At 39.8% G+C, this 26,988-nt stretch overlaps 1 protein-coding gene and 1 long non-coding RNA gene across 3 annotated transcripts in view; one reads left to right on the top strand and one right to left on the bottom strand.

Annotated features, from left to right (window-relative positions):
* Positions 1-26,988, bottom strand: part of ror1 (receptor tyrosine kinase-like orphan receptor 1) — a 140,293-nt gene that overhangs the window by 49,543 nt on the left and 63,762 nt on the right. Inside the window, exon 3 of the mRNA XM_077584188.1 lies at positions 5,743-5,805. Within this exon, the coding sequence (XP_077440314.1) occupies positions 5,743-5,805 (63 nt within the window). The remainder of the gene's footprint in view (positions 1-5,742; positions 5,806-26,988) is intronic.
* LOC144062774 (uncharacterized) overlaps positions 18,782-26,988 on the top strand; it is a 37,659-nt gene continuing 29,452 nt past the window's right edge. The window contains exon 1 of one of the 2 annotated variants that reach the window (XR_013296443.1): positions 18,782-18,873. This is a non-coding gene — a long non-coding RNA (uncharacterized LOC144062774). Of the gene's footprint in view, positions 18,874-19,098; positions 19,536-26,988 lie in introns of those variants that run through there. The other variant, XR_013296442.1, reaches the window with a different exon arrangement.

The raw sequence follows: 26,988 nt of genomic DNA, 5'->3' as shown, positions 1-26,988 counted from the left end.
GTCACTATCAGTCTTGCTGCTTTAGTATAGCGTGCTTCCACAAAATTCCCTAAGGCCAATTAATATTAGTTTGCACTTGGCATTCAACAAATGGACATGTGTATACATGTAGTCAATGGTGCTAAGTGTTACTGTAAACATGTGGAAGAAGGCCCTTACTACTGTTCTTAATTGTTGACATGTACATTGACATCTGCTTGCATAAACACCGAGTGAAATCATTAATCAGAAGTGATGCATTCAAGCAATGAACATATGAACAGTGACTGAAAAGTTTGCAGTTAGAATGTTCAGCAAGACAGGCATTATTTGAAAGAGCTTTTGTTGGCCCCAAAAAGTGGACATATCCAGGGAAAAAGAGTTAAGTTGATAAAATAACCGTCATGTCGTCACTGTCCAGTGAAAAACACTTGTAATTGTATTTATTTATTTTTACATTTTTATGTATGTGGGATGAAACTGAATGCAGACATCCCAAAAACGTTTAAAAAAAAAATGGACATAAGTGTTTTTCACAGGACAGCGATGATATTCAAGGAGTACCTGATCATACCTATATGTATGGGCATTTGTCTTCACATGATATGAAAAGTCACTTGCCCTTTATTTTGTGCCATGATTGTAAGCGCTCGTGCACATAATAATCATAATAATAATAATAACAACAACAAAACTCCTGGGGAACTAAACAAATCATAAAGCTAAATACTCCTCTCTGTGATTTTTTAACTGCAGGTACTGTAAATGGCAGTGACAGCAACAATCATGGAGAATGCCGTGTAAACTTCACAAACAAGATCATTGCAGTTATGTAGCTTCTAGCAGATGCAATAATGATAACACTATGTCTCAATTACGTTTTATGGGGATTTGTTGCAAGGCAGAATTTGTAGAGCACTCACCATTGTGTTAAAACATCTCTGCATGAAAACAAACAAAAATATTTGGCAACACAAACAAAACAAAACCATCTGCTGGATCTGATCAGAAAACTGTTTGGACTGTGATTGCTTCTTCCTGATGTCAAACACTTTCAACATTGCTCCATACTCTTTCTACTACTACTTTCTTAGCTTACCGTGCATTAAACATCACTGCACTCATTTTATTACTAATTTCAACAGTAGAGTTGCTGGAGAAGATGAAAAGTCTGAAGCCAAGAGCCTGCACACTTCATTAGCTGACCTAACGAGTGACAATGAAGCAGCGGGATGCAGAAGGAAGCTTAAATACGCCAAGAAGGGATGTGAGCAATGTTGAGAGGACAAAGGGAAGAAAAATGTCCGACGAGCGTCAGTGTGACAAGGCCACTCTGTAGGCAATTGTCTTGTGGTGAGTGTTGTGGTATTTGGCATCAGGATGACTGTGAAATTTAAACCCTTCTTCTACACTTTCCTTTTCATGTGGCGGCCAACTAAATGGTGTCCTGTCATCAACCCGCATTTTCTCACAGAGGTTTTGTGCAATCACACACTCACAAGCAGCAGCACATATGTAAACACGAGCACCCCCCCACGCCGCCACAACACACTCAAGCTATTCATATCCCCAACTAGATGCATTGTGAGACACAATTTTTGCTAGAGCAGAACCGCCGCATTCTATACATGAACTATCATAGTGGAGAGCGCGTCGTGGGCCGCCCTCAGCGAGGGGCCAAGCCAGAAACCCGAGCGGCTGCACAGCTAACTAAACACACACCGAGGAGTTGGCTCTGTAGCGCTGCCAGCGATGGCTAAAGGTGAATTTCATTAAAGTTGGGTCGCTCTCCAACTGCGAGACGACAGGAAGGAATAAGAGCATGAAAAAAAAGGAAAGGAAGTCTAAAAAAAGGGTAACTATGTCAACTATCAACACCCCTAATTACATCCCAGTATTGCTGAGCCCAATAATGAGCCTCTTTCAGCATAACTTCCTGCTACTGATGCATACTGATAATGTCACGCTACCTGAATGCTGTCTTCTTGGTCAATCTAAACCATTCCCCGCCTGCAGACAAAACAGGTGGCGCAATCACCATCCATCCATCAGATAAGGAACAGATGTTGGTTATGGGGCCCGACTCAAAATGACACACAATTACTACATTAGCATCACCACTTTCTCATAAGAATCGCGATTCTCATTTAGTACGATTAAGAATTGATTTTAGATGTCCCAAAATCGATTTTATTTAAATTATTTTATACTGCCTTGCCCTTGTTTGTGTGTGCCTTTATTGTTGTACAAAATTTAGCCACTTAGGGGCAGTGTGGTTCCATGCATTCTGATACACTGTTAAATTGTAGTCATATTAGAGAGTAGAAAGAAAAAGTCACGATCAAGTTATGCTAATAAAAGTTGTTTTTTTTGTAGCGTAGGAAGATCACATGCCGGTGAGTAATGTTAACATGCTTCTCTGTATACATTCCTGAAGCGTTTTGTATGAATAGCCGTTCTTTTGAGTTATAAAAGTTCAGCAAGTAGCACGCTAATTAGCATTAGCGAGTCTGACTGGAGTAGATCATGACGATTATTTGCGCACACATAAATTGAAGCAGAAATCATTGTCAAGCAAATGATTTTGAATCGAAAATCAATTCTGAATCGAATCACAGAGACACAAAAATCTCAATCGAATCGTGAGACAGTCAAAAGATTCCCACCTCTACTGCATACAATCTGTGTTTTAGGGTTCCTCATTCCATGTTGCCTTACTACCTTTGCCACGTGTTCAAACTACAACCTTGCCTCTGTCCTGGGCAAAAACTTTGTCTCTCCCCCTGTATAGTTTAGGCATCTGTTCTGGGACGGATGTTGCGGTTCAATTGGCCGCCGCAAGAGCTGAATTAAACAAACCAAACCAAAGAGAGAGAGCAAATTAAGGTCAAATTCAATCCTGCTGAGGGGCTTCCAATTCAGGGTATCTTCGTGGGTGATAGGGCGGATGTTGGCTTTGTGAGCCCCCAAAGGACAATGTTGAGGACAGATTTGCCAGATATCGCTGGGTAACACTGCTAAGAAAACATCCCAAAACATTTTGGATCTTACTCCTGCAGAGCTCAAAATAAACAATTTTAAATGACTCCTTAATCCTTAAAAAAAAAGAAGCTTTTTGTAATTAATCCAGGGTGTAAAGGCAGAAAAAGTATTAACTTGTTAACGTCCTTAGTGAAAGTAAACTGTGCCTTGGCCTCTGGTGGAATGCGGTTAAGATGACAAGGTGAAGTAGTCAGCCCACAAATGCAACATATCATGTGACCTGCCTTAGAAATAAGTCAGAACTCCCGGAGGTAATTTCTGAGATGGGGCACAATATTGATGAGAAAGTCTGCATTTCATCAAAAGATCTATTAAAGCCTTTTTCATAGATTGAAAGTTTCATTTTTATGAAAAAACAAATAAACAAAAACATCGTGAAGTGTTCAAAAATACAGTTTGTGCAAATACGCAACAGACATCAGCAATGATGTAAAAAATAAGGCAAAAACAATCGCTCATTATCTTGCCGTTTTTGTAGGTATCCATGTAGGAAATCCCTAACATATGGGTATCAATATAAAGTTGTTGATTCCTTTTTGCTAATTTCATAATCAATGCAATAATTTCTTCATTGTTATGAGCTAAAATTAGGTTGGCAATCATCAGGATTTTCTTATGGGATGCGTTCAAGATGGCTGTGTCTGCAGCTTGTAAACATGCTGCGGGAATCTGTTCAAAAATATGGATTTTCTGCGGATTGTCAAGTTCAGGTCAAAAATGGATGCATTTACAACATTGGGTAGTACCATATTAGTCAGCTGTCGGCTTGCAATTTACATGGTGCTCACGCAGTGGACTAAACCAGTTCTGGCTACTCTAACTGTTTGCTAAGGACAAGTGAATGTTCAAATGTTAGTGTCAGTTTCCAAGTCCGTTTTCCCCTAATTCTAATAATACGAGATGCCCAGACCACCCTACTTCGAATCGTGATATCTCAGAGATGAAACGTTGTAGCACAATGGTTGACATATCGTATATCATTTTGATACATCATTGTAAAGCTAAGATTCTTCACTTTTTGATTATGCCAAAAACTCTTACAAAAAAAAGGGATCACTGTCATATTTTATTATGGCAGGTCAGATACTCTACTTCCACGGAACAAAAACTGATTTTTAAAATATTTTTTTAAATATTTAACACAGAGATGTGACTCAATTACAACGTTAATAAGGATGAATAAACATTATCATCTTTCTTAAGTGTGTTTGGTTACATGTATTATTCATCCCAGTTCTCTCTGCCCTTTTCCTATCATGGGGCACAATATGCCAGTGAAACAGCAGTGTTTTGTTGTTATTTTCCTTCGTACTGAGCAACAAGTGGCTGTGCAAAGTGCGATGTGACTGAGAAAACAATTATGATGATTTATATTTGTGTGCCTGTTTGTAAGATAAGAATTTAGTTCACTGATGAAAATTATTGAAAATGATGGATAAGAATTTCCCCAGCCCCAGCACAGTTAATTTATTATAAAAATACATTAAATTCCTGATTATTATTTACTATTATCTACAATTTTGGATCTCTATAATTTAGGACATACCTGTACATTTATCATGGAAAGCTTTCTATAAAGGTCTCACCGCATAATTTTCAACTTACTGTAAATCAAAGTAAAGAATCACACAATTAGCCACTTGAACAAAACAAGCTAGCTAGCCAGACAAGTTAAATTATATTGAAAATATACTGTATATTTGTTGGGGGGAAAATAGTATTTTTTATTTTTTTTTGGTCATACCATGATGTCCAAATATGACTGCTACATATCAGTTGTTAAAAGGAAAACTTTTAACAAACCTGCTAGCTGCTCCTCTGGGTTCTTGACTGTCTTGCATGATACAAACTCCTGTCTTCAAATGTATTTCAAAATAAAAGTCCCAAATTGGTTATTTCTTTTTGGTCGCTGGACATGATAATTCATGAAATTGGCTTCAACGGACAAATTTACCCATCAATGACCCATTTTTTTTTTCTTCATTGAGGTTTATTACAGGAATACAGTTAATATTTTGTCTATCATGAATTTGATATTATTTTTCAATTACAATTAACAACTTTAAAAAGGCATTACTGAAGACCACTTACAGTCTACTGAAAATGCCATCCCGTGTTGAGGGCTCAGGTAATCACGGCCCACATGTACTACTTCAAGGCACTGCTTCATTTCAGCTCTTATATTGGATCTAAATAGATGATACATTTGGTCATAAAGTTGTTGCCGATTGCTTGACATCTTACTTCCTTTATTTTACTTCATGCAGGATGGAAATGCCCGGCAAAGTATGTGGTTCAAGCCAACAATTTTCCACATGAAACAGTAGTCCTATACAGTATAGTTAAATATATAACAAAGCACACGATGATGTATACATTTGAGGCTTGACTGGTAGCTTCAATACAAAACAAAACGCAAAGTGGGTCAGTCGAAATTATGGACGCATCTGTGGCCATGGCCACCACATCTTGACTAGATTAGTGTGTAATTTGTACCTTCAGTTATCGTATACAGAGGCTGGAATTAGGCTGACAAGAGGCTTCATTTGTCAACAGCTCATTGAATGTGATTTCAGAAAACACACATGCCGCGTGTTAAATGCATCCAATGTCTGTAACAGCCAATATATTGGAATTTACGGTGTCGTTTGAGAAGTAGATAAAGACATCCATAGTGGATGCTTCAATGTAAAATGTGTGTGCATGTGTGTGTGTCTTTACCATCACTGGAAGTGTTCCATGAAGGGGCTGATACCACACTGGGGTCTTGGGCGAAGTCAGACTCTGTAAGCACAAGTGGAGTTTTCTATGAGCATTTTTAGGTCACAAATTCACAATGTATGTAAAGGAATTCGTGTTGCAGTCAATCCTTTATGTGGAAAAAAATAAGTGCCGGTACTCAGTTTAAGTATATTTTACTTTTTGAAATCAATTACATTTTTAATATACATTAATTATGATTCCTGAATGGAAATTTCATTTTCACTCTGCTGTCATTATTATTATTATTTGCTTGCATTACTACACACAAACAATCAAACCACACACTGATCTTTCGCCCCCAAGATATATTTTCTAGATAGTGAGATGGATTTTTTTTCCATTCATGTAGAAACTTGTGGTCATTCAACTAGCGCAATTTTATACTTCATTAAAGTGTCTTGCAATATATCAAATTATGTCTTATAGCTTTGATGAATGTTTTTACTTGCAAAATGAAAGTAGCCTATGGTGACAAATTATAAGTTGCAGGTTAAGGTTGCATCAACAGTACTTTCTGGATAACTAAAAGCAGCAACTGGAACTTTGCTAGATTTAGAACTCTTGAATCGAAATATGCTACTTAAAAACAGGGATGTGATTTGACCAAAGTGAAATTATCTGAAAATTTAGCCGGGGGTCTGGGGGCCGCTGGCACCCAGCTAGGTCCAGGGCAGTGCCCAGGTGGGGGGACAAGGGGGTTTTCCGTGTTTTTAAGTACTTTCAATGCACTCACATGACAAAGAAATAGACAAAACAGCAGCATAAATTTTCAATGTATATTGAACTATCCCATATAAAATGGCAGTTTTAGTCAACTCAAAATCAGTCACATTCAAAAACATTGGACTGCCTTTGCTTTTAAAAACTATCACTGAGTATATCATCATATCTAACTAATGTGATTATTAAGTTAACACATAAATAATGTTGAAGAGTTCAAATTTCATGAACAAATAATTATATCATGACCAAATGAAAAGTAACTCATATTAGAGCATACCACAAATGTCTTTGTTATAGCAGAAGATGTTATCTGTCGGAGTCATGTGCATACACAATGAACTACTAAAAAAAATAAAAAAAAAATAAAAAAATAAAAAAATAAAAAAACTGAATTTTTTTTGGGGGGGGGGGGGGGAATAAAAAAAGCGGAATTCCGCGAATTAGCGGAAAAATCACATCCCTGTTAAAAAAGATTTTTTGTTTTTTTAAATGAAGACATGGTTTTTCAAATTCAACTTGGCGCCTCCACACTGATCCAACTGAACATTGACCAAAGGTTTCAATACATAAGAGAGATCCCATCAGTGAAGGTAACGCTGTGTTATTGCCATCCGATGACAGAGCAGCCCTCTGCTTTTCATTATAGATGAGGGGCACAGAAAATTGGACACATAAGGGGATTCCTGACAATTGTGAAGAAGAAAAACAAAACTCTGGAGGACTTCAAGGAAGGCACATGGGAAAAAAATGCATGATAAAAGCAGCTCAAAGATAAACAGGAATAAATAATAAATAACTAAATTGAATGTTTTAGACAGTAACTTACTAAAATTGTTAAACATTTTACGGGCTCCTAATTCTTTTGTGGGAGCATCTACTGAGCCAGAGGTGGTGACGAGAGAATCAAACAGGAGCAGACCAGAGCAGACACGCTAATGGGGTGATAATGTGCCGTTCATGCTGCATCAGATGCTAAAGACTGTGGGGAGGTGCTTGTGAAATGAGCTGTGTTAATGACAAGCATTAAAGCCAACACATTCAGTTAGCATATCATGGCAGCATGCAAACAAACACACGGGTAGTTTCGATATTGTGAATCACGTGGGCCTTACTTGTTATCTCTTTGAAATGACTGCTTATGTTTTTTTCTCTCTCACAACAGTCAAAAAATGGATTCATGTATTCAATTGTTTTATTTTATTTTTAATTTTTTTTATCTCAAAACGTTCCTGCTGGCTCCCCTCCACACACAGCAGTGTATTATTGTGACTCTTTTGCCCCAAGGTGGGTCAAACTTTCCTTTTGTATTCAGGTTTGATAGGATTAAGGAGCCCTAGGGTTGTGTGGTGGACAAAGGAGAGAGCAAAGGCAACGTTGCAGTTGACTAGCTTCACTAACACAACTAGCTGTGCCTGGAAAGAGTTCAATGAGAGAATGGACCAGCAGATGGGAAGGGGTGAGGTGAAAATGGACTAAACGTGATATTTTCTCTCCCAGCTGAATGTAAAATATGTATCACAAGGACAGCCAATAATTTTATTATATATAACCTGTGGCAATATCAATGACGTTACATAAATATAAAGAGTTTACTAAATTATGTGTCTGCTTTTTTTTTTTCCTCCATCACTGCTTAATCTTCCCTCTATTTGGGTCACATCTGTTAGTTCTCTTTCAGAATATCTGGGATAAATTGCAGTAATTTTAAGATTAGCTTTCTGACGTTACGCAGTAATGGAGGGAAGCAATTGCATTCAGCCTATTTCTTAATGAAGGTCTTAAAAACAGAAACAGGCAGTGGGCCTGTGTCACTTTAGATCAGGTCAATCTGGCATGGTTCGCCTCCTTAATTGAATCCCGTGGCTAGAATATGTTATGATTAAACCAGGGGGACAGGATTAAGTTTGGTCTCATTTTGGCTGTGTAAATGGCAAACAGTTAACCAGGTTAAACACGGTGTCACAGAGAAAGATAGATGGCTAAGTAGAAGGAAAAGGACATGAGAAACATCTGATCATGGCGCTATTTTGCTTTATCACGTCATGCAGTAAATTCTAATCAAGTAATTTGAATTACTTACTGATTATCTAGATCATGCAAAAGGTTAATTGAGGGTGAAACTAAAGCTCAGATAAGATAGATTACAAGTAAAATACCATTGCATGATTTCATCAGCTATTCTGCTGCACGTTCATCTAAATTGAATTTATTGTTTTTTCCCCTTCATACTCATTCTAACTCGATTACTGGTGAACTTCCCTTTATATATTTGAATGTTTCAAAAATGAGAAGAATACAAGAAATAAGAATGCTGCAGTGAAACCCAAACTATTTTAAAACCTAACAACTAAAAGAGATGAGAAATTACATAATTAAAACCTAAAAAAATTAATTAAAAAAAGCATTGTGTATGAGTGTGAGATGTGCGAGAATGTGCGTAGATGTTTGTTCCCAGGCTCAAGTGGAGTGCACTGAGGCATGAAAACCGGCTGGGTTAAAAGGGACTTGCTGTTCACCTGTGGACACGACAGAGCAAAGAACACAAGGCAGCAGAGTGTTTGGTGGGTAACCTTATAAGTGCACAGAAATGAATGAGAGAAAGAAGCAGAAGGGCTGAGAGCAGAAGAAAATGCGATCAGGGCGCATGACAAGCCCCCTTCGCCATCACAAGAAGAAGAAAGGCTTCTTGTTGCACTGCACATTTGATCCAAGATGATCATTTGAGTTTTCAAACAGCTCATTCATTTACATTTTGAACACGTACAAGCGACAAGGATACAAAGATGAATCATTTTTTAAGCATACCGTAATTTGGTCCTTGGTGGTGATCCTGCTTAAGCATAAAAAATAATGTACTTATGACTGAGCGAGGGAGCCATTTTGTGTGTTTGTTTTGTTAAACTGTTGCGTTTGATGCTTGTAGGTGTTATAAAGCACATTGGGTTGCCTTGTATATGAAATGTGCTATAGAAATAAAAGTGCCTTGCCTTCCCTCAAGCTCATTTAAGATACTTCAAATAGTTTCAGAGCATTTTCACAAGAGTTTAGTGCACCAAGAAGAATGAGAGAAATGCTGAGATTGCTTTCTTTTCCAAAGGTTGCCAGTGCAGATACTGAAAACTTGTGAAAATTATGGTCAGAAGTGTCAATACCAACAATTGCGAAAAGGTTGAGTGGGTAGAACAGTTTATGATCTTGGCAGCTCAGAAAATGGTTAAGAGGTTGGATAATACATACTTTATTATAATAGAAAAGGTTTATGCTGTATCTGGTTTATCTAGTGTTGGCGGTTTGGCAATGCAGTGGGGTCCAAAATAAGGCCTGGGGCCATTTGCGGCCCACCGTCCATTTTCTAGCGGCCCTCAGCATATACAAAAATAATTTTTGTCACGGCCTGCAACCATATTGATTGTGGGTACCCTGAAACTATTACTAATAAATTAGTTTGAGTTTTCAAGAAATGCAAATGATTAAGATCCTCAAATTATTACTGCTTTAAAAATTGGCAACACAATACCGATTACTCTGGCTTAGTTTCTGAATGTGGACATCTGCTCAGAGCAGGGGCAGATCTACAGTATTTTGGTGGGATACAGGGCTCTGGGCCACCCCAAAAACCATGCAAAAATATTGAGCTGTTTTACTTGGCACTTTTAACAGGTGTTAAAAATAACTAAGAAAAAAAGCTAAACAAACTATAATGCAATTTATTGATTGATTTGGTTTTAGCATGTTTAATGAAGTCGGACAATGTCAAAGTGGCCTTTGCATCCTTCGATTATTCTGTATTTTTTCCTCCTCTGTTAATTTCATATTCAGATGTTGACATGCAGGAGAGCTCTCCATCACTTTGATATCCATTTTAAGATTGATTCAGTGTCTTTCCCGGAAATATTTATCTTCAAGCTTCTGATTGGCTAAAATGGCCTCATGATGAGAATTTATCGCTCCACCTGTTACTTTGGAATGCTCTGCCACAGGGATTTCTTTCAAAACAATTTGTGTTAATCGAAAATGTTTTAAAACCCAAAACAAAAGGCCTCCATGGGTAAGGCTCCCATTAGCTCCAGCTACAGAGTTTCAAGCATAATAGTGAGTAATTTGCTAAAGCATGTCAACCCTTACTGTACAGATAATCTTGATTGTTGACACGTTTGGAATATATTACAGACCAATATGGATGCGTTCTGAAGATCTGCTAGTGTCTTATCGCCCCACTGCCATAGTCTACAACTTGAAGATCATTTTTGCAACAAGTGACTGTCTGAGCATTCATTTTAGGACAAGGCCTTATGTAGGATGTCAGAAAACTCGGGTGCAGAGTGAGACACCTTTTTGCTCAATGATCTAATGAACCAACCTCTCAAGATTCTTTGAGGATGACACACTAATAAAAGGAGGGGCTCCAAACAGATGGAATAAGAGACCATCAGGATAATGCTCCTGACTGCCAGAAAATGATGAGGATTTAGACATCATGTGACTAGTCGAGCAGGGCACCATTCCATAGCTATTCTTCATGCCTGTCAGTACTTTATCACTCATTAGGCTGAATCTCCCTTGTCTGGAGGACATAATGACTGGAAATTGCTAGAAAGCTGCTTTAAATCATTGGTTATTTTAAGGTGAGGCACTATTGATGAAACGGAGTGTGACTAGCTAAGGATGCCTGATTTAAGTAACAGAGGTGGCACAAATGTGGAAAACATTAGCAATATTATCCGTGATGGGCCTGCACTTTCTTCCATCACTGCAGTGGCCAATGGTGCGTTCACTCAAAAGCACGAATGAATAATATCTATAAGAGTATGAATATGTAAAAAAAAAAAAAAAAAAAAGGGTAACAAAATGTTTCTCCTTGTTTCCTTAACTGAACTGATGCATCAGCCAGGAAGTGAATGCTGCCTAGAAGCTACAAAAGATAATCTATGTTGATTCTGGGATGCTTCTGGGAAACAGGATGACACATGCTCAATGATTCCATTCAAAAATCCTAGTCAGTTCAGAGTCAAAAGTGCAGACTAAGCCATAAAAAGTCTGACTTGAGGTCAAAAGCAATCAGACGGCATTGAGATGGAGGCTCTTGAGAAGTGGTATGGAAGACAATCGTGTTAAAAAAAAGTAGAGTGTGATTTAGTCCAGATTGAATTGTTGTGCTAACAAGTCAAATGAATTCCAGTAAAAACATCTCATTTTATTCCCATTTGTTATTATTTCTTCACGTTGTCTGTATTAAAGACTAAGCCCGAGTTGCCAACAGCCACTTTGAGGTAAACTCTGAGCCTTTCCAGCATGCTTCCCTGTCAATCACAGCAATGCTCTATGGGAAACCTCTTCTCATTCCAGGTTAAGAAAATAAGCATCAGCATTCCACCACTTCTCAAGGTAACGGGCCATGCGGCTGGCCAAAGCGAAATGTAAATCGATGAGGGAGATGAATAGCTGAAAGAAAAAGAGCTGTGTGTTCCCAAAGAGAGAACTGATAACAAACCAATGCGGGATTTATATTGCTATAATTAAAACTGGATAAAAACACTGATACAGGAATGTACGTATTTAATTATTTTTAGTTCCTAAGACATCAACGGAACAGTCCACCACCCAATGAACGCCATAGCAAAAGTTATGTGACTGTGTTGGAAACTCCCTGACGACAGCTGGAGGAGTTTGTGTGGAGGAGGACAGTGATGAAAGTGCAGAGAAAAAACTTCAATCTGAGGATCAAAGTGAGGGAAAGGGACAGACATGATTCATTAGGATGTATTGACAAGACACAGAGATCTCAGTATAGAGAAAGTTTCCAGGCATCATTGTAAATGGGGGGTGGGGGGGGGGGGTGCTTTTTAAAAAACATTTGTTTCGTCGGTTTATTATGGTCTATCAGTATCAAGTTTTACTGAAAGTGTGCTGTGTACTACACACACGCAGCCTCTTTTGGACATATTGATTGCCTGGCTACGTAAGCTAAACAAGCATCATGTGCTTTTGCTATTGCTTTACAACATTCCATGTGACATTAATTGAAATTTGCACTGTGGAAAAAGTACACTGAATGATGATTAGACAGACAGTCAGGCAGGCAGATAGAGTTCAAAACAAACAGGCATGCAAGAGCCTGATCTTGTTTGGTTTTGCATGATCCTTGGCTGCGATTAGATGCCGACGCTTTCTTGCACAGATGTCTCTGTGGCTCCAATTTTGTGACCTTACAGGCGGGAGCAAGGCTGGTTGGTGGGATTCAGCAACATGTTTGCAAACTAGAAAAACGATTGACTACCGCTGACCTGAAACCAAATGACCAAACTTGGTTTGTTTGGGGTTGTGCCGCCAAATGCTTTAATCGTTGTTTCGAGATGCTCTGAACTTCTGAAGATATAGTTGCTACTTTTAAATAGGCTGACTGGGACCCAAACCTCCACCAAAAGGTTTTCTCAGATGTATGTATACTAAAAATGGGGTCGGGTTGTGTTTGATCATTAAGCTCATCAGGGTCTGATATTCATACGTCTCTAACTTCTATGAGATATAAAACATCTGTTAATATCTTACGCAAGAAGTGCTGAAACTGAGTGGCCTAAATATCCATTGCTTCTCCTAAAAAGTCTGTGTTTCACGCAGGAGCAAACAATTGGTTGGGCAGGAGTGGAGAAGGCTAAGAACATCATTCAAACCATAGACTCGGGTTTTCCCAATCTGTCTGCCTTGGTCATATGACATGTAAGAGTTTCTTTACTTGCAGCGCCATTGGAGAAAAAAGGTTTGGGAGCAACTACAGTAAGCTAGCGTAGCAGAGTGGTGACAGAATCTTTGCTGAAGGGATGTAGGAGCCGGTCTCATTCCATAAACCTTACTCTCTCAGACACTTCATAACTAACCCACCTCTATCCCGTATGATGGAGAGAGAATAAATACAGACAGCTGCTTAAGAAAAGAAAGGTGTGAACAGGGCACAAAGATCTCTTTTGTATTACAGTACTTCACTCTGAAGTCTTCCAGGTTGCAGAGATTCCACTTTCCTTCCTTACTATTTCTCATCAGACTTTTCAGCTTTACACTTTTTTGTCTGGTATTCATAATGCTTTAATTGCTTTAAAAAGAGCTGAATTTAAATTAGCTGGGAATTGCCAACAACTTCACAATACAATACAGGAGTCATGCATTTCACAATATGATAGGTATCCCGATACATGGTCTTAAAGGTAATATGTATCCTGATATGTAACATTACTTTACATACATTTTCATGAAAACAGTCATATGTATACCCAAGTGATATTTTTATTATGCTGGATGGCAAAGGTATTTTGTTCTTCTCATGTTAGCAGCGCTTCCGGTTTACTGCCAGGGCCGTGCTTGGTCGAAATGTGTGCGCACTGCCGAGCAAGGAGAAGCTTTCAGACATGTCAGGAAATTGTATGAATAAATGTACAATATTGATTCTGATGGCTCATTCTGAGGTCCGCAACGATGTGTTCCTGCATCGCGTTACTAAGCACACCTTTACATATACTGTATGAGGGTTTCCCCCAGCGCTTTATTAGCCCGGTGGCTGTTCTTGCATCTGTTATTCTCATTACATACTCTAGCTATGCTGCTGATGTGTAGCCTACCTCTCCTTAATCCATACACAGAACCTTTCTTAACAAATTCATGCAACTTATGCAGTCCTCATAAAACACATATACTTCCTATGTTTACTGTACAATCCCAAAAAGAAGCTCGTCAACATCTAATATGAACAGCAGGTATGTCCGGAAGTTAACACAATGATCGTCAGCTATGTCCTGATGTTTCAGTCAGCACTTAGTCGACAACAGCGAATATAGCAATAGCTAGCAATATATTTTTTGGCTGCATTAGAGACAAACTGTGTGTATGTGTCTGTGTGTACATGTGCAGTGTATGTATACGTGAGAGACTTTTCAGCAGATTGCACAACCCTGACTTTGGCCTCCATCCCTTTGCCACAGTGCAACGGTGAACCACGCTGCTATGCACATGCATTATTAGAACTTGTGCTCTTCATCTTTAAGTCAAATAAAGGCCAAACACCCTCACAAGTGGAGCATTCATCAACATGGAAAGGCAGCAAGACAAGAAAAAGAACATTAAATCTAAATCAGAGATGGAGCGAGCCAGTCAGCCAGAGCATATGGAATATGTTTACAGTAATATTGCTGGTTCCCGGTGTTACCATGGCAATTCTCATCAGTTTAAGACATTCTTTCTCTTTGTTGCCTTTGCAAAGAAAGAACCATGCTTCTTTCCATGTATCTATCCTCCCAGCCAATTGTGCAGGCTGTGTCTCCCTTTTATAGACATTAGAACAGAGCACTGAGGCCAAAATGGAATTAAGGCGATATCATACTAACATAAACAATTATCCCTCTTGAGAATAGAAAATGATCTGTGAGGCTGTTGAACATTAACCCGGTAAAGTCTTGCATACAAGTCGTAGTCTGGTTTGAGGCAATTGCCTTATCTGTGAGTGTGCCCTTTTATTTCAGGATTAGAGATGCTTGGTCTAAGTGGTGAAATTATGTCTTGATGGAAGACAACATTCAAGGAAAAAATTACGTTAGGCCTCAGATTTTAAGTTTAAATTGTAACATGGTCTGCCAATGAGAGCATGAAAGGGACATATGAGTACTGTACTGTTTGTACATTCAACGGACAACATATTGAGACTCACCTCTTAATCAATCAAATTCCTTTCAAGGCCCTTTTTCTGTTGCATCATGAAAAGCAGTGTGCAAATCTATAAAGGCGCTGTTAGATAGGTTTGACCTATTAAACACCTAAACTCAAGAAGAAATTGAGATATCATGTCTAAGCAAATACAGTATTTGTGTTGTCTGCTTGTTAGACACACACACAAACACTACAGTGTTTCGCAACCTTTTGATCTTATGGCTGGGCCCTCGTTAGCTCCATCTGTACACTTTTGAACACAGCTGTCACTGCCAAAAATAATCAGCCTCTACAAGCTGACTCTTTATTATATCACAATTCCGTATGAAGCAGTTGCAGATTTTAGCCAAACCCAATGTCTTATTGTTCCTCCTTCGTTTGACCGGAATGTGATTTCATTTTTCTTTTCTTTTCCGCGGCCAACACACCACATGCCAGATAGCCTCTGTGATCCACAGTTCACTCGCTTTGATTGTTTTGGGACAAAATGCTTTTCTGGCCACCAACACTGCTATTCCTGTAGCACCACTGAGGTCTTCTTAGTGGGATGGTCACAACCAAGGCAAATCACAGTCGCTTGATAAAAACCTCGAGGTCACTACTGCAATTGGTGTCACTTATTTTTGAGAATATTTTAGCGATTTTTCAAAGTTTAATTTTAGGCTATGTAGCTTGTAGCAGTGACCGCAAGTGGTAATTTAAGGACTCTGACGCTCATTTATGTTTGAAGCCTAAATAAGGTTGTTACTCTAATGCAATGCTTCTCAATTATTTTTTGTTACGCGTCCCCCCCAGGAAGATGGAAGTATTTTGTGCACCCCCAACTCTCTGTCGCGAGTATAAATAATATAATGCATTTATAGAACTGTTGTAAGTACACTTCTCCAGAGGAGCTAACACTCCTTCCGTACTCTGACCATGAGAGTGTCACTGCCACCTACTGTAGTGAATGTGCAATTAAACTTTATTGTAGTACAGCAGAAATAAACATATCGTCACTGCTGTGTGAACAACTCTTATGTCCATTTTTATTTTTTATGTTTTTGAGATGTCTGCATTCAGTTTCATCTCAAAAACTAAAAATGTAAAAAAAATAAAATAAAAACACAAAATGGACATTAGTGTTTTTCACAGAGCAGCGACAATATTCTCTGAGGTGACACACAGCCCCCCGGCATTACAGTGTTTGTTTGTTTTTGCAGCTTTTGGCAACATTTTTGTCTGTTATGCAAAGAAGGGGGAAAAAAAATCTGAATTTTATGACGATGTCATGTAACTATCCCTGATAGTAGTTATTTACTTCTGCACCACTAACCCCGGCAGCAGTATGAACAAACCCCAGTGACTCAGATTGTCTTAACTTTTCCCTCACAGGATTTGTTTTGATTTGGTTGCTTGGAAACACAAATTTAAGTGTACTTGCAGCCAGCACTTGAACGGTGTTGCACCCAAGAACAATAACTCTATCTTGATGAGAAATCTGTATCTTCTATGTGAAAGAACGACTTGCTTACTTTTTTCTCCAAGGCTATAAATTCCACAGACTTTCTTTCCAGATAGATGTGACTTTTTTGTATCATGTTATTCATTTGCCAGCTTTACAGTACATTGGCTGCATGCTTGTGGTACTGAAGTAATCTGGTGACCATCAATTAAAAGCACTCAGCTCGTCTTCATTTTGCTGTTGGGCCCCATGAGAAACCTGTAATAACTTTCAAGACGTTCGACTGGACAGAGAATCTATTTTTTTGTGAAGGTCATTGCACGGACAAACCATTCAAGTTAGCTGGCGCTCTATTTTTGCTGTCAGGACAGATGACAAAAAAGCCAAAATAACTGCTGCCTATGAGGACACAAAAGCAGCGACTGTACCATCCATGATTTTCTGATCTTTCATTAGAAGCAGAGTGACAGTGAAGGAAGACAGCTGGCCAGAGGAGAAAATGAACACTCACTAAGATTATGAATAGTCCTTTCAGAGGAGGAAAGAGTAGGCCTTTAACAAACCCTTTACTTGTTTCATTCTTGATGAGCGTACAACTCAGTTATGATTAAAAAATAACCCATTTAGAAGTTTGGAGAAGAGTGAGTTCTGCATAGGCGTTTTAGGATCTCAAAGGATCCTCCAATGGAATCTGTGCTAAAAAACAAAGAGTGTGTTTTCCATGAGGCCTGCTGTTTAATCACTTGCACATGAGGGAAGGAACAACAAAAGTTGGAACAGCAGAGACAAAAAAGAAGGAGGAGGGAATCACAGGGATGAGAGCAGGAGACCACTTGGGGCCAGAGACTTTGATGCCCTTGCAAGCTTTGAAGCAGTTGGTAAGACGATGAGGTCGTCGTCAAGGACCAAACGCCACAGTTTTTCCTTCACACACGTTCCCTGACCAAGATCACAACTTAATTTCCCTATTAAAATTGACTCAAATGTAAACAGTAAATCCCCACCCATCTCAGAGGTTAGGCTCTAGACCACCCCTGCAATAACTTAGTGATATCCACAAAATAGAAACATTAACCTTTAACCATTTAAATACTCCCTAAGCATGTTTTATAGCATTTATGGAACTTAATACAAACACATTCAAAAACAAGAACAGCAAATGGATAAAACAGTGCAACATTGTACAAACAGTAAACTGATTGCTGGTTTTACAAATCCAATTTTTTCCATACTAACAAACGTAATCTATGATCTCACAATAGGCCTATACATCAATAATCATGCCCAAAGATTAATTTACATTAAGCTAGCTTTAAACACTTCCTGTTTTTTCTTCTTTGTTGAAATTTACAGTATTAAACAGTTTAGTGCAGTCGCCTAATGGCCAAAAGTGGAATTACATCTCAAAATAAATCACAAAATTGAATTAGATATGAACAAAAAAAAAACTGAACCTGTGATGGGGGGTGGGGTTACTATCGTCCCGTGTTCCAGACATTTATGTGTTTATCTGTTTGTCCCATTCAATAAATGGCTCAAAGTGTTTCACTAGAGCATCGGCATATCTGAAACTCACTTGTAATTAAAATTTTGTCTTGCAACACTAAACCAAAATCAATCCACCAAAAACAGCACATAACACAAAACGTATAATTCAATAATAGGTTTGTAACTTCGAATCCTACTTATGATGAATGAAATATGGAGGTTAGAACTGCTTGTTGAAGAGACCTTAGTCTTTTTCCTGAACACTGTTCTGGTGCTCTTGAGCAAGATATAAAGCCCTTTGGCTTTGTTTAAGGACACAGAGCCCCTTATGACACTACAAATCATAATTTTTTTTACCACAATAACGACATAAGTCATTCACTACTGTCTCTCAATGTTGAATTTATTCTGTATCCACCCACTGCTATTGTTAACTCACAGACTTACATATGAATATTATGTATTTCATATATTCATATGCAAGTCCGTGTTTTTACTACTCTTGCACAAATGTGTGCTGCTTTTATGATGTCACGTCCGCTCTTAGCTGATTGGATCTTTTCTCTGTCTGTTTGGTAAGCTTTGCCCCACCTCAGAAATACCCTTAATGCAGACAGTGACCAGACTCATTTGCTGGTTACAGCAATGAGTCTGGTTTCCAGGCTGCAGCGCCTCATCATTCCTATTGCTGAATGTGTGTGGAGTGGACTGGCTATTTTCCATAATAATAAGCTTCCTATGTGGTAATAGTGCTTTAAAAAATACTGCAATAATGTGTAATACAGACGCTCCCCTACTTACGGAACATTCGTGTTACGAACAACGGTACATACGAACATGTCTGCGCGCATGCGCGCATGTCAAAAAATGTTCGGAAAGAGATGCTGTAAGTTAGATTTTTTATTGCGCACCTTTTTCCGAGTACTGTAGTGCTTCTTTCCGCCGCTAATACCGACGCTTGGCGCTGTGAGAGCTCACCCAGCATTGGAGGCTCAGCAACGTGTCAAGGAGGGGGAAGAAGAAGAAACGCCTGTCGCTCATAGATAAAGCCATCGCACTCTTCGAGCAGCAAGACCCAAATATTGAACGTTGCACAAAGGTTGCAAATCAATTGAATGATGCCATACAGTGCTACCGCATCATTTATGATGAAAAAAGAAGAAAACTGTGCAATCGTAGTTAGATCGCTTCTTTCGGCCAGTTTCTAGTAAATCCTCCAAGGAAGATACTCATCAACCCTCATCTTCTTCTCCGCGACCCTAAACTTCTTCCTACATTGAAGTTACGGAGGAGGAAGTAACTTTTGAAGCCCATTCCAGCGACGACGAAGAACCTCTCATGATATAAAATCCTCCTCTTCCTCCTCCTCCATCAAATCCTTCAGCATCGAGTACATCTTCCAAAAGTAAGTTAAACTTCATTTTATTTATCTTATTACGTACATGTACATACTGTGTGTGTGTCTCTCTCTCTCTCTCTCTAACATACGTAGAACAGTACTGTACGTATTCTCTTTAAACATAAATTATAATACAAAATATAGCACTGAAGCAACTTACGAAAAAATTCACCTTACGAACGATCGCTCGGAACGTAACTCGTTCGTAAGTTGGGGAGCGTCTGTATAGTCCCAAGAGCTAGCTTCTGTAGCCGGGGATTGGACCTCCAAGGTCCCCGCCCCTGGCTGCCGTCCAGCCCACTTTGCACCCAACCCCTTTGGCCCCTCCCACCGGTGGTGAGCCCATGTGAAGGGGGACCCACGTTGCCTCTTCGGGCTGTGCCTGGCCAGCAGGCGCTCGCCAAAGAGCCCCACCTCCAGGCCTGGTTTCAGAGGGGGTCCCCGGTGACCCGTGTCCGGGCAGAGGAAACGTCTGTCCATTTATTGTGTTTATCATAAGGGGTCTTTGAGCCGTGGTTTGTCTGGCCCCTCACCTAGGACCTGTTTGCCATGGGTGACCCTGCCATGGGCATAAAGCCCCAGACAACATAGCTCCTAGGATCATTGGGACACACAAACTCCTCCACCACGGTAAGGTGCTGGCTCATGCCAAGCGGAATGCAGCTTCAGCAGTCGCTGAGGCAAAAAGTCGGACATGGAAGGAGTTCGGGAGGCCATGGAAAACGACTTCCAGACTGCTTCGAGGAAATTCTGGTCCACCATCCGGCGTCTCAGGAGTGGGAAGCAGTGCACCATTAACACTGTGTATAGTGGAGATGGGGTGCTGCTGACCTCAACCCGAGACATTGTGAATCGGTGGGGAGAATACTTTGAAGACCTGACTCCGAGGTGGGCTCTCCTATCTCTGGGGACGAAATCACTGAGGTGGTTGGAAAGCACCTCGGTCACAAAGCCCCAGGGGTGGATGAGATCCGCTCGGAGTTCCTAAAAGGCTCTGGATGTTGTGGGGCTGTCGTGGTTGACACGCCTCTACAACATCGCATGGACATCGGGGACAGTGCCCCTAGATTGGCAGACCGGGGTGGTGGTCCCCTCCCTGTTAAGGTCTATTCAGGGGTGCTGGAGGGGAGGGTCCGTCGGGAAGACGAATCTCGGATTCAGGAGGAGCAGTGTGGTTTTTGTCCCGGCCGTGGAAGAGCAGACCAGTTTTACACCCTCTGCAGGGTCCTCGAGGGTGCATGGGAGTTCACCCAACCGGTCTACATATGTTCTGTGGATTTGGAGAAGGCGTTTGACCGTGTCCCTCAGGGAGTCCTGTGGGGGGTGCTTCGGGAGTATGGGGTAACGAGCCTCCTGATACGGGCTGTTCGGTCCCTGTACGACGATGTCAGAGTTCGGTCCGCATTGCCGGAAGTAAGTTGGATTTGTTCCCAGTGAGGGTTGGACTCCGCCAAGGCTGCCCTTTGTCATCGATTCTTGATCATAGGTTTTATGGACAGAATTTCTAGGCGGAGCCGAATTGTTGAGGGGGTCCGGTTTGGTGGCCTCGGTATAGCATGCTTTTTGCAGATGAAGTGGTGCTGTTGGCTTCATCAAGCCGTGATCTCCAATTCTCACTGGAGCGGTTCGTAGCAGAGTGTGAAGCGGTTGGGATGAAGATCAGCACCTCCAAATCCAACACTACGCCCTTAAACCGTAAATGATTTTTGAAAAATGAATCTTATAGTTATGCTATATAAGTTAGTAACAACCAAATAAAAAATATAGAGCACACTTGTCATTACAGTGTGGGCTCCTTTTATTGTTCAAACATGTTTCCATTCATTCTGCATCTGTAAGATTAATCTCGGGCAACTATGCACTTTTCTTTTAAATTTTTGATGAAAACTAAGTTTTAAGACGCATATTATTGCCCGTTCAACATGCTTCATTGAAACAAAGTTTAATAAAGACACTGAGTTAAATGAGTCTTGCATTATAAACTACAGCTACAAATAGGTGTGTTATAATTTTCTGTATAAAAGTTGAAATGCAGTTAGAGTTGCTCGATTTATATTTTTTGCAATAAAAAATAAAACTTGAATTATTTCACTATGTGCAAAAAATGTCACCAAATTGTTGTTAAAGAAAAATATATATTAACTGACAAGATTTACCACACATTCGTCATCTTCTTTTCAGTTGACAGCATGGTTAATTTGTATGTTTGAGGCCCCCTGATTTGTATCCAGTAACTCACTAAGAAAAACTCTTTTTTGGCATCGCTCTGTCATTAAGCTAGCTGCCAAATACAGTACTTGGTAACTAAAAGCAACATACAATAATGGCTGACCTTTGAATTGCACGCGCACACACACATATGCACAGTCACACACTTAACTTTTTCCTGTCTTTAATGGTTATCTACTGTATGTAGCCAACTCCAGCTTTACTGTATATTCTTTCTTTTTCTTTTTTGGCTGTGCGGCTAATTTAGAGCCTTGACAGGCCATCCTCCTCTGAGTTAGTTTATACATCAGCTTTCATTTCATTGTAAAGTAAATGTTTATGTTAAGCAGTACAAGCCAAAATTTAGTTTAAGTGGCCAAGATGTTTCCTTTTAAAAAATTTTTTTTTATAAACCGTTAATTTCACACTTGAAGCAGTTACCGCATCATTCACCTCCTCTGCAGAGGAGGGATATTAACTGCGTAACTCTATCAACACAGGACTATGTAAGATGATCACATCGTATGACACTCTATACAATTTTTTTTCTCTCCGAATGAGTGAAATGATTTTGTCAAGTGACCTCATTGGCAATGATTCCCTGCTAAAAACTGCATCCAAACCTGAATGCTGACCTCAATAGGAAAATCTGACATGCACATTTCATGCGATAAGGCATTTTCATGAGCGCTTGTGAATGGACACTGCATTCCTTATGTTAGTGGTCCGTATGTTTATTTGAGTCTATAAGCTTCAATTCGCCTGGTAACCTCATTAAATTGGCCACAGACATCACCCCAAAAATCATTTTTACCATCTAGAGGTCATGCAAGGTGACTGAGCCAACCTGCGAAAACGGTCTCAACACTTTTCAAGCTGGAGTTGAACTTTTAGCTCCTGTTATGACCCATAAATGGTCATAAAGTAGTGTTGATTTCAGTTAGTAGAAAAGAACCAGCCTTTTGCTGACTGGGCTGTTGATTTAGGTCCATATTAGATCCGATTATTGGCTATCGGCATTAATCCGTTAATTTTACTGTTATTTTTATTTTACTGTTGTTTTACTTACTTATTTTACTTTTAACTTACAGGCATACTGTGAATCAGGCAGTAATTGTGTTTGTGCAACAGTGTGAGCTGTTCTGTCTGTGATAGCGTAATGCCACAAATCATTTCAAATCTTTATACTAGGGATGGGTTGAATACCGATTAGGGATGTAATAATATCTAAACATCACGATATGAACCTCGCGATACGATAATTATCATGATATTGTGTGGAGGTTGGTGTTATAAAAACTCACAATACTGCCAACACTAAATAAATAACTAAATAAAAGCTTGGAGTGGGGGAAGCACAATATTGTGTTTTTGTACATAATAACAGCAGTGACAGAGAAATAGGCTTGGCCATGTCATTGTCATATGCTCCTATTGGCGAGTATCATTGTCTATGTAGTTCACAATGTTGTGTTTGGCTGAAGTAATGTAGTAAAGTAATGTTTTTTTTTTTTTTATTGGAGATGTTGAAAAAATATTTGTTGGTATGACTGATTTACATAAGAGATAACTGCCGCAGTGGTCAAAACATTCCTAAATAAAATTACACAGCACTAAGAAACTACGCGAGGGTGTTTGAACTGCAAAAAATTAGATACAACCTCATCTTTTTATTTCATTTTCCGCCCGGGGACGCATTGTGTATAGTGTGCAGGTCATGCATGAACGCGCCAACACAGTTGACATCTTTCAGTCCACCCCCGTCGACAATTTATGAACCATTTATCTATCCACTTGATGCGTGTAAATTAACGCACATCATCACGCACAAATCCAAATTGATAAATAATCTCACACTTTGCGTGGGAACCTTTGTACGCACGCTTTACGCACACTTGTAAGCGTACCCGCGCTTGATAAATGAGGCTTCTGGACTTTTCCTCATCGGCCACCCAGAAAGCTATCTAGCAATAGATAAATGTATAAGCAGAGTTATTTGAAAAAGTTACCAGCCATGGGTGAGACAAAGATGACTTGAAGTCAAAATAAGCAAAAGAGTCAGACAATGTGAAAGTAATACATTGCAGCCTCCAGAAACTATATATTACACATAATTAGGGTGCCGCTGTAATCTACACCTATTCGTTCACTCGGTCATAACGCTTCATCCAGTAACATAAGAAGACTTGAACTACTAAAAATCTCACTATTTATGTATCTTTGTGCCAGATGTTAGTCCTAAAACAAGGCTTTGGTCTCTTGTATAATGTTGGGTAACATGGATTTGTAGCAGGCAAACACAGGTAGTAGGGCTATAAAAAAGAAGTCCAAACACTTCCAGAGTGCGGCCCAGTCGAGTGGATTTGGAGCCATTAATGTTGCTCCAAGGAACACTCCCACCAAAAAACACTGCGGCTATTAACTGGCGTTGCTGGCAAGCTTTTACAATACAAACATCTGTAACTGTGCATATGTGCATTTAGCATAATACTGTAGGCAAGTAACACCATAGGTGTTCCCAGCTCTGTAATATAACATCTTTTTTATTGCCGAAGTTGAGGTGTGACAGCAGCAATCTCTGACTGCCGCTTAGCAACTAGGACAGTCCCCCAACACCTTCATGGGGGTGAAGTCCCATAAAGAAACACCTCCTAAATTTTAACTGGCTGACAACAGCTTGATTTCCACATTCACTACTGCAAGCTCTTATCAGTTTTATGATTCTTGTGACAGCCTCAGCAGTCATCAGCCATCAGACCATAAAGAGAATAAACATTAAAGATTGAGCAGAATTCATCAACACCACAGGAGTGCTTTAATGTAATCAACCTCGAAGATAAACAGTTAAAACTTTACAACTCTTCATTGAGCCCTCGTTACATGCTACAACGTGCATCATTATTTTCAAGTCCAGTTCCAGCACTTTTGAGGAAACTTATGTAAATATTTCTATTAAAAGGAAATGAACTTTTTTTTTTAATTAGATGGTTTGCATTTCTGCCATGGTATTGTTATACTGTCAACAGGAATGCTGGCTTGTTATGCTGGTAACGCACGTGACAGTGAAAAACAAATGAATGAAAAGGACGTTGTATTGTTTATTCAATGGAACTTTATTCCATTCCATTTAAAAAACAAACCATTTGTTATGGCAATCTGTTGGCAAAACAAAATGTTCAACCACGGTGCAGCTGCTGCACACTCACTCACTCCTTATAACTCCTCACTTGCCGTTTCTTCCGCGTTCCGTCGCACCACACGTGTACACATTACACCAATCAACTTAATATTCCGTCAAGACTGTGCCAGTGCAGAAATAAAAAAAACAAAAAACAAACAAAAACAAAATATTTCTCGACGTTGAAATGAAAAGCAATGATCGGGGTAAGCCTCAAGACATTAGCTTTTAGCTAATGTTGAATGCGTCTGCTAGCTTGTAGCTTGAATGAACAGTGACACTAAACCGAGCCACAAGCTTTCAATATCCGTAATGCTACGTTCAGACCGAGCCGAAAATATTGCGACGCTACGCTGGTCTTGCGAGTGTTTTTTCGCGGGGTTCTCAAATGGGATTTGTTTCGCTCCGCGTCGCAACGGAGGTAGAGGAGGGATTTCCGCTTCGGTAGGTGGTGCTAACTTTATTGTAGCATTGCTAGCTTGCTTCACACTTCGACAATTAAACAAACAAACTCATCAGGTAAGCCAACATCCACGCTTCTTCCTCCAAGCAATCTCCGTTTTGGCTAGGGTGCGGTACACCTTACTAGCCGTGTTGTACAGCTCCGGGTGTCTGTAAATTGCGACGATCAAGCTATCCTCCATTGCTATGCTACACGTTCTGCAACTGCTTCCTGTGTTTTGTCTGTGATATATTTGGATTGTGACACCGATTGGCTGTCGCTGATGCGATGGCGAAATGGGGGGCGAAGTAGCGAAATAATCGCCGAAAACGGCCCAAACGCGCCTCCCGGCACGCCATTGACTACAATGCGATCACACCGCCGGAAGGGAGTCCAAAAATGGACTTTGAACTTGTTTTTGGACTTTTCTTTTAAATGAAACACCTATGGAAACCTTGTTTGTCGTCGCCATTTCCGCATTCCGCTCACACCTTCGATTAATTTTTAATTCCTTCGTTCTTCCTGCTGCTTGAATCAAATAAGTAACATCCGCTTCTTCTTCCTGGCTAAATTAAAAGTAGCGTCTGCTATGCTAAAGCCTTAAATAAACGAGTACTCGAGGCAGAAAAAAGCTCTCAGATTTTTCATACTTGAGGTATCTGTGGTGGTCAATAAATGCAAAAAAAACATTTGAATCTTTAGTTCCTGACCGGAAAACACAAGAGCGGGGACCGATAACATTATCGATATCTGTCACAAGTACCGATACCAGGAAATATGTCTGGTATCGGCCCAATACCGATAAATCACGATGAACTCTAAAACTATTTTGGTGGCGCTATTGTTCCTTCGCCCAAAAATGGGCTAAATATGCCGCTGCAAAAAACAAACAATCCATAACACTTAGCAGCCTTGTGACGAGCTCTTGTGCGCTGCAGCCTATATAAGGTGACTACTGGCAAAAGGTGGGGTAAACCCCGGACTGGTCACCAGTCAGTCACAGGGTGTTACTGAAATTAAATATTAGGGATGCACGATAATATCGGTGGCTGATAATTATCTGCAATTATCGAGCAATTTGACGCCATACAGATAAACCAGATAATAAAGAAATCCGCTGATAATAATAGACATGCTACGTTGGTCCATCTGTTGTGGTTCAAGTTGTGCCCAACTCCTCAATCCCTCCCATCTCCTATGGTAGTGTGTCGTATATTTGTGACGTCATTATGCTATAAACCTCGTGTTCACAGAAGGTGCATCATGGCAACATGGCAGAAGCCAGTGTGGGCCTGCTTTACTGTCCTGTTATGGAAAATAACTATTTAACACATAAGTTTATACAGTATTGTGGACACCTGTATTTTCTTAAATAATGGGCTTTTCACACTTATACATAAAGCGATATCAAAGTGACCTTGACTGATATGCCTGCTCGGAACAGACTGCTTGCTTTCCTGTCTAGCTAACCCTCCCTTTCTCCCCTCCAAAACCTTAACCAGGCTGCATAAAAATCTCCCCATGATAATTTACTGCCAACACTCTCACATATCACTTCTTGTAGACTGCTATGTAACTTGTATATATTTTAAGCTTCAAATTTAAAGAAACTCAAAAGACAATACAGTTTT

This window comes from Vanacampus margaritifer, chromosome 13, assembly GCF_051991255.1.
Source record: "Vanacampus margaritifer isolate UIUO_Vmar chromosome 13, RoL_Vmar_1.0, whole genome shotgun sequence".
NCBI lineage: Eukaryota > Metazoa > Chordata > Actinopteri > Syngnathiformes > Syngnathidae > Vanacampus > Vanacampus margaritifer.
This window is presented reverse-complemented; position numbering and strand designations above follow the sequence as displayed.